An 11,512-nucleotide genomic window follows, 5' to 3' on the forward strand; every position below is an offset into this window, starting at 1 on the left:
ACTCTTCATATATATATATATATATATATATATACACACACACACACGCATACAAAGAAAACGAGTAGATAGAATAGCAAAACAATATGGAAAGCTAGTGTTATTAGAGTTTTTTTTTTTTAAGAAAAACAAGCCGTTAGAAAACGAATAGAGACTGCAAGTAATAGAGGGTCAAGTGTTTTTTTTTTTTTAAATAAAAAAAGAAAACAAATAGATAAAATAGAATTAGAATAGAGAGTGCTAGAGTTAGAGGGTCAAATAAAGACGGAAGAGATGTGTTTTTAGCCGATTCTTAAAGAGGACTACTCGGATTGAGTTGTGCAGGTCATTCCAGCAGGAGGGAACAGTTAATGTAAAAGTCCGTGAAAGTGATATATTTATATTTGCTTGTAAATCAAATATCTTTAAAGGAAATTGCGTGTGGAGCATGCCCCGTGCTGTTCTGTGTGTTCTGTTATAGTGACGTGTTGTGCTCAAACTGTGCTCCCTGTAGTCATGTGTAACGAGTGTTTTCTCCAGAGGGCTGGGGGAAGTCGGTCTGGGGTCCAAACCTGCATGAGTTCAGGCAGCGCTTCGACCCGGCTGAGACCAAGGGCGAGGGAACGCGCCGGCTCAAGAACCTGTACTTCCTTTACCTGATCGAGCTGCGGGCGCTGTCTAAAGTGACTCCGTACTTCGAGCGCTCCTTCATCAACCTGTACACGGGAAACTCTCAGGAGGACTCGAGCACCAAAGAGCTGCTGCTGCAGGTCCTCAACGAGACTAAGTGAGTGTTATCACCAGACACACTATCATGATACAGTCAATAGTTTTAGCATTTAAAAATTAATTACATATGTGACCCTGGAGCACAAAACCAGTCTTAAGTCGCTGGGGTATATTTGTAGCAATAGCCAACAATACATTGTATGGGTCAAAATTATCCATTTCTCTTTTATGCCAAAAATCATTAGGATATTAAGTAAAGATCATGTTCCATAAAGTACCGGCATATCCCTAGCCCCGCCCAAATAGTTGTATCTCGGCCAAATATCGTCCTATCCTAACAAACCATACATCAATGGAAAGCTTATTTATTCAGCTTTCAGATGATTTTAGATGATTCAGATGAAAAAATTGACCCTTATGACTGGTTTTGTGCTCTAGGGTCACATATGTAAATTACATTAACTAAAACATATAATATAAAACATATATTAATATTAAACATTTCTAATGTATAATTATTATAGACAGTTTTATGAGCTGTATTAAGTAGTGCTGTTAATCACGATTAATCGCATCCAAAATAAACGTTTTTGTTTACATAATATATGTATACTGTGTATATTTATTATGCATATATAAATACACACATGCATATATATATTTCAGACAAATATGTTATGTTTATATATTAAATATATTTATTTATTTATAATATAAATTATATAAATATAATTATATACACATGTAAATATTTTCAAAATATATACTGTATGTGTGTGTATTTATATATACTTAATAAATATACACAGTATACATACATATATTATGTAAACAAAAACTTTTATTTGGGATGTGAATAATCGTGATTAATCGTTTGACAGCACTAGTATTAAGCTATATTTGCATCCCAGAGTAAATACTTAAGAAAAAATGCATAGGTATATTTATTTATTTATTTATTTAAATACAATAAAATACAGAATAAATTCTCAAGAAAAAAATAATGAATTTATTTAAAAACATTATTTAAAAAAAATGTTTTTTTAAATTTAAATACTCAAGTAAAAAGAAGAAATATATACTTATATAAATGTGTAAATTATTCTGCTCATGATTTTAGTTTGGAGGGGAATGAGCTCATCTTAATTGAGAAACATTAAATGCAATATTATGTAATATTATATAATGCAGGACTGTTATTGTATATTATTTTATACATTCCTTTTTTACTTAAAATCTTAATTAATTAAATAGATTGATTAATAGACTTATATTATGTCAGTAATACATATATATTTCATGATACTGTCAATATTTTTTATAACTTCATGTATTCGTTTTTTTTATCATGTTTTTTCCAATTTTTTTTATTACATTGACTTTATAACATTAGCTTAAAAAAGTAAACATTTATCTAATTTATACTTATTATACAGTTTTTTTTAGCTCATATCCCCAAACAAAAATTCAAGGAAAAAAAAAATAAAAATAATATATATATATATTATATAAAATTAATATTTATGTATTTATTCATTCATTCCAAAAAATTTTTTTTTTTTAATAAATACTTAAATAACTAAAAAATAAATTATACCTCCAGAAATGGCAAGATTTCTTTTATGCATTCATATATTTTTTCCCCTCAAAATCTTGATTGATTGGAAAAAGGTTAATAGATTGTTGTTACAATGACATGACATTATTGCATTAACTTAAACATTTTTCTAATGTATAATTATTATACACAGTTTTATGAGCTCATATTTTCCTCCAGAATAACTATTCCAAAAAGGGGGAGGGGGGGGGTAATTAAATTAAATATTTAAATATATAAATGCTGTTAGTATAGACAGTGAGGATGATTCTTATGATTTTAGTTTGAGGAGAATTAGCTAATTTTGATAAAGAAACATTATGTGCTTCATTAAATGTATTAATAATCACACTGCAGTACTATTAAAATGAGCAGTAAGATTTCACAGTCTTGGCTGATTGAGAGCAGGTTAATGGATGTTATTTGTGTTGTTTGTGCAGAGCGTTCCCCATGCACTTTGACGAGAGCTCCATGTTTGCGGGCCATAAAATAGAGTCGAAGACACTCAAGGTGAGTTGAGCGTGACAGATGCATTCTGGGCCGCTTTACAGCACAGAAACCCTCATCTGGGGAACGCGGGTTAGTTTCAGTCTAAACTTTATTTTATGTCATCTGCAGGTGCCTGTTATGATTTTACTGGATGCATATCAGTATATTCACACCAGTGCAGTTTTACGGTTATGCAGTTTGCATATTGACCGTTGATTTGCATGCATGCTCATTTGTATATTCATATTTCAAAAGAAGCCTTCTAAACTCGATGACGTTAAAAAATGTGCACACATTTGCAATGCTTCATTAAGAAATGCGATCACTTGTTCACGACAGATGCCTCAGCAAATGGCTTTGTGCTTCACTAGATTAACTAGAAACTAGTAAATTAAAGCATAAATATCCCATTATACTTCTGTAATGCAGGGTTTTTGCAGATCTTAAAAAGTCGTAATTCGACTTTTAAAGGTGAAAGGTAAAAAGGTGCAAAAAGTATTCGTAAAATCATGGCATTAAATGTTGCATGCATTGCAAAAAAATTAATATTGTTGTTTTCCAACACAAATATCTGAACATCTTTAAATCAAGATACATTAACTGGAGATGCAAAACAAACACATGAAGTCTTGATTTTTGAGAAATTGAACAAAATGAAGCGAGTTTATGATTAAAATAAGGACAAATATCTGCCAGTTAGTATAAAAACTTGTTTCCCTTTGAGTTAAGATGATTTTTATTAACCCGTCAGCAGATATTTGTTCATGTTTTAATCATAAACTCACTTCATTTTCATCAGTTTCTCATAAAATAAAACATCTTATCTTCTGTCATTTTGTTTCTCCAGTAAATGTGTCTTGATTTAAGAATCGTTAGACATTTCACTAGAAAACAAGACCGAAATACTGCGGAAAAACACGTTTGCGGCGTGATCAGAAAGTACGGTAAAATATATTTCTAGGATATATTCTAGTGGTTTGGAGCAGAAATATCAAGCCTTAAGCTATTTCTTTTGTAAAAATGAATTAGAAAGTATTGTAAATCAGTTGAAAGTTGTATTTTCAGTCTCTGCAGTGTTGCTAATGCAAGAACATATTGATGTATTGTGTTCCATTTATACCTTTAGTTTTCTTTATTTGGTCTTAAAAATGTACCTTCATTAAACCTGCAGAAAAACACCAGATGTGAGCCTGGAGCACAAAAGCAGTCATATTTGTAGCAATAGCCAAAAATACATTGTATGGGTCAAAATTATCCATTTTTCTTTTATGCCAAAAATCATTAGGATATTAAGTAAAGATCATGTTCCATGAAGATATTTAGTAAATGTCCTACTGTAAATATATCAAAACTTAATTTTTGATTAGTAATATGCATTGCTAAGAACTTCATTTGAACAACTTTAAAGATGATTTTCTCAATATTTAGATTTTTTTGCACCCTCAGATTCCAGATTTTCAAATAGTTGTATCTCAGCCAAATATTGTCCTATCCTAACAAACCATACATCAATGGAAAGCTTATTTATTCTGCTTCCAGATGCATAAATGATGCATTCAGATGCATAAATCTCAATTTCCAAAAATGGACCCTTATGACTGGTTTTGTGCTCCAAAATCTGTACAGTGAAATAAATGTGAATTTGGATTTGATTTTATTAATGATAATTGAATTGGTTGGTGACGAATGTTTATATGACAAAAGAGCAATTGATGAAAGATACAGCATAAATGTTGATTTGAAACGGTCTTTAACCTTCTTGTCTTTGTTCAGGAGGAGTTCAGGCTTCATTTCAAGAACATCTCTCGTATCATGGACTGTGTCGGCTGCAGTAAATGCCGGCTCTGGGGAACGTTACAGGTAAAATAACAAGGCTTTATTTGACATTGAAGCGTTTGGATGTGAGATGGGAATGAACCGCTGCTGTCCCGTCAGACTCAGGGTCTAGGAACGGCCCTCAGGATCCTGTTCTCCGAGAAAGAGATCAAGAAGCTTCCAGAAAACAGTCCGTCCAAAGGCTTCCAGCTCACGCGGCAGGAGATCGTGGCTCTGCTCAACGGATTCGCCAGGTCAGAGTTACTGCATCAGGATGAACCGCTACGAAGACAGATTATTACACGCATGTTCACTGTACTTTATAAAACAGATAGTTCCGGTGCTTGATTCTGATTGGCTGAGCCGCGTTCGAAGCTGTTGTCATTACACTTTATTTGCTCTGTTTTATTTTGTGAAACCTTACTACGTATATGGAGTAACCGTTTTATAAAAGCAATAATCCCCAAGAAGCCATGGTTTACAGTGAATTTATAACCGCTTCGCGTTGTGCCTAACAACGTCCCTTAGCTGTTATAAATTCAGTGTAAACCACGGCTTCACAGGGCTTATTGCTTTAGTGAGCTCTGAGGTTGCTAATCGACATCAGTTTGCATTATTTCAACGTATGTTCAAAATGATTGTTTAACAACTAAATTTGTGGTGAAAAACTACATTACCCATGATGCTTAGCAGAAAATTCCACCAATCAGAGTTGTGGCATGCAAAATGTGCCAAAAGAGCTCCGCCCACTCCCATGAAACGCTGCAAATGACATTATATATATAATCATTTTTTTATTTGTATATATGAATAAAATAATTCTAACAAACATAATTCAAAAAAATATTATATACTCTTTGTAAAAAATTTTTTTGCAATATTGAAGTTTAGATAAAGTCATTAATAGTCACTCTGCAGGACTATTAAAATTATCCGCAATAATTATTTTATGCATTCATATGTTTTTTTACCTATAAGAATACATATATATATATATATAAGAATAAAAATAAGTATAAACAATATAATTATAAAAGTAATTAAGAACAATAAAATGAAAATAAAACATTTTATTATTAAATAAAAAAATGTATATATAAATATACATATCTATATTATAATATCATATATGTGTGTTTGAGTGTGTGTACAGTATATGCATATTTTTCAATAAGCTTAATGTATATTGTTTTATACATTACATATATATAAAACAGTTTTGTTTTTTAATTGTGGTTGTAATTTTGATTATAACAAAAATGCAAACGTATTGTCCAAACAAATGTTGTGCCTGACGAAGACCCGATGGTCGAAACGTTGCAATAAGTAACTCTTATGGAGCAGTTATATCCGTGTGCGGACGATATGTGTGTATTTTTGCTGTAGTTTGACTTTTTTTGTCCTGCACCTGAGCCCTGTGTGGGTCTGTGGGATGTGCGCTACTTATTTATATTTTGGTTTTTGTAATTTTGATTATGTCGTTCAAAATGCATCATGGGACTGTAGTTCTTTTCCTCGTTAAAGCTGTTAACAATCTTGTAGCTTCTACCTCTTTTCGTCACATTTACCGTTACTCTGCTCATAGCTGGCTGTTTTGTTTTACGGCTTATGACGCTTCAATGAAGACTTTTTATAAATCCCTATTAGTAAAGAATGAATGGAGAATGTGTCTCTGTCTCTCTCTGCAGACTGTCCACCAGTATAAAAGAGCTGCACAACTTCCGGACTCTGCTGAAGGATCAGAGGTAACGGCTCCAGAGCAGCAGGTGGCAGCAGCACTAGCCTCAGGGACTGCAGACCACATCTCAAACACTGCAGAGTCACTCTGACTGCGATTCTTCACCTCTTCTCAGTCGTTTCTGTCAGATTTCACTGTGGTTTGTTACGTAGCGCTGCCTTTTTTTTCCTTCCTTCTCTTCGGTTTGTGTGAATGTTTGTTGTGAATGGCCGTGTCTGTTCCTACTGACAACAGTAATTTCATTGTTTAATTTGTTAGTAATCAGGTGAATCCCGTAAATAAGAACATATCCAGGTCACATTTCACACTAAAAGTCACAAGTAATTATATTTTGCGTAAAGCAAATGAAAACTATTTTTTTCATTACTGTAAGGACTTTAGGCTTTATTTTTTTTGTTTATGCATATATATATATAGAGAGAGAGAGAGAGATTTTTTTTTTTTTTTTTGTGAAATATGACCTGTATATATTCTTGACTGGTTGCTTACTATTTTATTTTATTTTATTTTGTTTATTTATTTATTTTTTATTTTTTTTTTTAATTTTTTTTTTACATTTTATTTAATTTTATTTATTTTTTAAATTTTAATTTAATTTTATTTTAAATTTAAAAAAATTATTTTAAATTAAATTTTATTTTATTAAATTTTATTTCTTTTTTTGTTATGTTATGTTTTGTTTTTATTTTGGTGTGTGTGTGTGTGTCTTTTAAAGACATTCCTCATTTACATTGAAGGCTTTTCTGTTTATAAGACCATAGAAATTAATTTTGTAAGCTTGAAAGAAGGAAAAGTAGCTTATTGTTACACATTTACGCAACAGATAACAAGCAATAATATTCCTCCATTTAGTCCAGATACATGTTTAACGACAGACAGAGATTCAATGCAGAAAAGAAACATGCAGAGCAAAAATAAACCTAAAATAAATATATGGGTAAAAACGATTAAAAAAAAATTTCATTGCAATTTTATATATATATAAAAAATATATATAAATGTTTATCCCCAGTGAAATATCACCCACATCTGTAAAGTTTTAAATGATTATATTTATAGTTCAGCGCAGGCTTAAAATATCTCCTGATTGATCTCATCGGCTGTTTTAGTTTCACAGGTTTTCAGCACGTCTCTGTTTCTATGAAGAACTCCTCATCAACACTTTAGAGAGCTGAATATGCGTCTGATCAGTGCTGTATTTAGCTGCGAGTGTCTTCCACTGGATTCAGTTTTCTGCCGTCTTCATGATCTGCTAATTCTGGAGGAATAGTTGAGCTGGAGTTGAGATGAAGAGCAGCTATTGGTGTGTGTTTGTGTGTCGAGCGCTGCATGCTTTCATCAGCGTCTGCCTTAATATTTCTGAATGACAGAACAATACTGTAAATACAGCTTCGGCTCTGATCTGAGCTTCAGTCTCATCGACTCGATCGGATCACACTTTCCACATCCTCACACCTTCAGGATTCAAAGCCGTGTAATTATCTGCACAAATGAGATGATGATATGCATTTGTTTGAAGCTCCTCTCTGTCTTTCTGACGTGATTTTGAACATTTTCAGGCCGTGGTTAAACCATGAATTGTATTGTGTGTTCGTGTCAAGAATATTTGTTTAAACGGGAATAAATATGTCTGGTTGTCTCACAGATTTTTGTCGTCTTGTTTTCAGTTCATGTTCTTGTTAGTAAGAACCATGTTTGTTTTAACAGCAAATAATTTCATTTGTGAAAAACTATAAATAATAGAAATATATAAACTATTTATATATTTGTGTGTGTGTGTGTATATCTATCTATATATATATATATATATATATATAAACTATATATTTGTGTGTGTGTGTGTATATCTATCTATATATATATATATATATATATATAATTTTTACAAATGTATACAATTACAGTTTTTTTTGGTAAATGTTTTCATTTTGATTTTTTTTTTTACAATTTATGTAAATTCAATTATTTAAATAAAAAAAAAATTATGATTTGTATTTTATTTTCATTTACAAAATTTTTTATATTTGTAAATATTGTTATTTTATTAGTTTTTTTTGTATTTATTGGCATTTGTTTTTATTTGCATTTATTTAAGTTCTTATAATTTTATTATATTTGCATTTGTATTTGTTTATTATAAATAATAATGTAAATAACAAATATATCAGCTCCTATATATATATATATATAAGTTTTATATATATAAAACTTTTTTGGTAAATGTTTTTTTTTTTTAACTTTTTTCAGAATTATTTTATTTTCAGATTTTTGTCATTCGGTTCTTGTCCTCGTTAGTAAGAAGCACATTACTCTTAATTTAACAGCAAATAATTTATTTTAGTAGAAGGTCACAAACATCATCCTCATTACAAAAGAACAAATGAGAATCACGTGATCAGTGAAATAACAGTGTTTATCTTAAATATATTTAAAGACATTGGTGTCATTTTTAAGTGTGCTTCAACCTTAGTGGACCAATTACACTGTTTTCAGCAGCTAAGGATAAATACTCAAAGTAACATAAATTCATGCCTTGCACATTATTTCATAATCCTGACAGTAACTACTGTGTTGGAATCACAATGCAAACGTGATCGTGTGAATATAAACAGAGTCTGTGATCAGAATCTTTACTAACATAATTGCATTATTTCTACAGTGTATTGTGTGCAGTATGCATGGGCCTCGTTTATAAAATGTTGCACAGAAACCATCCCTTTCAGATGTGAAATCAACTGAATGTTTTCAGCTTTCTGCCTTGTAAACGACTCTAAGATCAAATCTGTGCGTACGCACGCTTTATAAATGAGGCTCAATGAAACTCCAGGGTTTGCACTAATGCATTTGTTCTATTGTGCAGTGTGCAATGCAATGCAAATTAAAAAAGAAAAGAAAAATAATGCAAATAATAAAATAAAAAATATTTTAAAATAAAATAATACAAGTAATACAAATGCAAATAAAATAATAAATAAAAATGCAATTAAGAAATAAAATAAATGCAAATAAAAATACAAATGCAAATATAATAAAATAAATAAAAAGTTCAATTAACAACTAAAATAAATGCAAATAAAAAATACAAAAACAAATGCAAATACAATAAATAAAAATACAAATTAAATAAAATACATGAAAATGGAAATAAAAATAAAAATCCCACAATGCAATGCACTCAATATGTATCTCTCACTCCCGATTTGATCAGATTGTCAACATTTTATACAAAATTAGATTGAAAATGCTGAATAGCCATGTCTGAGGTGATGAACTGGATGCCACTTGCTGAATTAAGCATGCAGTGTAGTGACGTAAGTATAGTGCACTACTTTATATTGTGGTTTCACTTTTTAAAGTAGTATGCAGTGTGTTAGTGCAGCATTCTGAACACAGCCTTGATCAGAACCTGGAGTCAGTTGCCATGGCGACTCACGCTTACAGTGCATCGTGTGTGATGTGTTACTCTTGTGTGCGTGTGTGTGTGTGTGGGAGTTTAAAGTGCAGTGCGTTTCTCATTTCCAGAGCTGTACATCTTTAGCGGCTCAGTCCCGCCGTTGCCGATGACGACCGCGGCTCGTCTCCTCCCAGATGGACCTGGAAGCTGCTGCTGCGGCTGCTCCAGTCAAAGCCATCCGCCGACAGACTGAACGGAAAAATCAGACCAAATCAGCTCATATCAATTTAACCTGTCAGTCCAGTGCTCCTCAACCTTCTCAAGCTGCTTTCAAATACGTTTTTATATTTATTTACATATTTACTGAAATAATCCTGAAAAGAACCCATATGATTTTAGGGTAATAAAATAGTATGAAATATATGGCTTTCTGATGTCAGTTAAATGACATGCAGGGGAAACTGATTAAAGGGGTCATATGATGCGATTTCAATTGTTCCTTTCTCTTTGGAGTGTTACAAGCTCTTGGTGCATAAAGAAGATCTGTAAAGTTGCAAAGACTAAAGTCTCAAATCCAAAGAGATATTCTTTATCAAAGTTAAGAGTCAACCACACCTACCTAAAACGTCTCGTTTAAACACGCCCCCACATGTCTACGTCACAGTGTGGGAAGAGTTGCATAACGCCGCTCAAATGTTTCCGTCTCACGCTTGAGGTATTCGGCCAATCATAATGCACTGGATAGCTGGCCAATCAGAGTACACCTCGCTTTTTCAGACCGATGAGCTTTGTAAAAATTGACGCGTTTCAGAAAGGCGGGGCATAGAGGAGAAACAATAATGTACAGTATGTGGAAAATAATGTGTTTTTTGAACCTTAAACCGCATAAACACATTTCATTACACCAAATACACAAAATACTGTTCTTTTTAGCAACATCATATGACCCCTTTAATTATAAAATTTCAATGCAAACTTAATAAGCTAATGCTGAACAACAGCTGTTTAAACAGGCAAGTCCCTCCAACGTGTGTAAATATGTGAACTAGACCAACTTTGATCTATATAGCTAAACAAAGAAGTCACCTCATCTAAATATTCACAACAAACACCCTTTCAACACGAAACCAAGAAATAAAACCCACACTTTCACTGCTTCTCAAATGTTTGTATGCGTCAGGATACGTCGCCCCTTTTAGGGTTAATTAGTTATTTTTATTTTTTTAATATATTTTTGTTTTTTATTATTCATTTTAATTTAGTTTTTATGATTTAATTACATTTTTAGTGTTGCATTTGTTTTTTTTTATATTTAATTAATTTTCTAAGTGTTTTATTGTTTTTATTCATTTTTATAATTAAATGATTACTAAATTATTATTATTATTATATTTAGTTCATTTTGATTTCAGTTTTAGTTTTAGCAATTTAATTTCATTCTGTTTGCAAGACAACATTTCCAATTTAAGTTTTTTTAAATTGAAGTTTTTCATCTTGCATGATATTTCTGCTTTATTTCAGTTATGGTTTCTAATGTTTGTAGGTTTAGGTTAAAGCAATAAGCCCCAAAAACGTGCCTAACAACGGCCCTTAGCTGTTATAAATTCACTGTAAACCACGGCTTCACGGGGCTTATTGCTTTTATAAAACGGTTATTCCATATACATAGTAAGGTTTCACAAAATAAAGTGTAATGATATTACCGTATTGGCACGAATATAAGACAATGTTTTTTTCTTGGAAATCCATCTGAAAAAACGCGGTCGTCTTA

At 31.6% G+C, this 11,512-nt stretch overlaps 1 protein-coding gene across 2 annotated transcripts in view; it reads left to right on the forward strand.

Moving 5' to 3' along the window:
• The window catches only part of ero1b (endoplasmic reticulum oxidoreductase 1 beta), a 31,065-nt gene extending 23,074 nt beyond the window's left edge, over positions 1–7,991 (forward strand). For both annotated transcript variants that reach the window (XM_016510776.1, XM_016510841.1), the window contains exons 12-17: positions 520–766; positions 2,746–2,815; positions 4,568–4,654; positions 4,730–4,863; positions 6,298–6,354; positions 7,457–7,991. In XM_016510776.1, the coding sequence (XP_016366262.1) occupies positions 520–766; positions 2,746–2,815; positions 4,568–4,654; positions 4,730–4,863; positions 6,298–6,354; positions 7,457–7,514 (653 nt within the window). In that variant the 3' untranslated portion in view covers positions 7,515–7,991. The remainder of the gene's footprint in view (positions 1–519; positions 767–2,745; positions 2,816–4,567; positions 4,655–4,729; positions 4,864–6,297; positions 6,355–7,456) is intronic.
• The last annotated feature ends 3,521 nt before the right edge of the window (positions 7,992–11,512 follow it).

The sequence above is a fragment of the Sinocyclocheilus rhinocerous genome, unplaced genomic scaffold (genome assembly GCF_001515625.1).
Source record: "Sinocyclocheilus rhinocerous isolate Xijiao unplaced genomic scaffold, SAMN03320098_v1.1 scaffold4629, whole genome shotgun sequence".
Classification (NCBI taxonomy): domain Eukaryota; kingdom Metazoa; phylum Chordata; class Actinopteri; order Cypriniformes; family Cyprinidae; genus Sinocyclocheilus; species Sinocyclocheilus rhinocerous.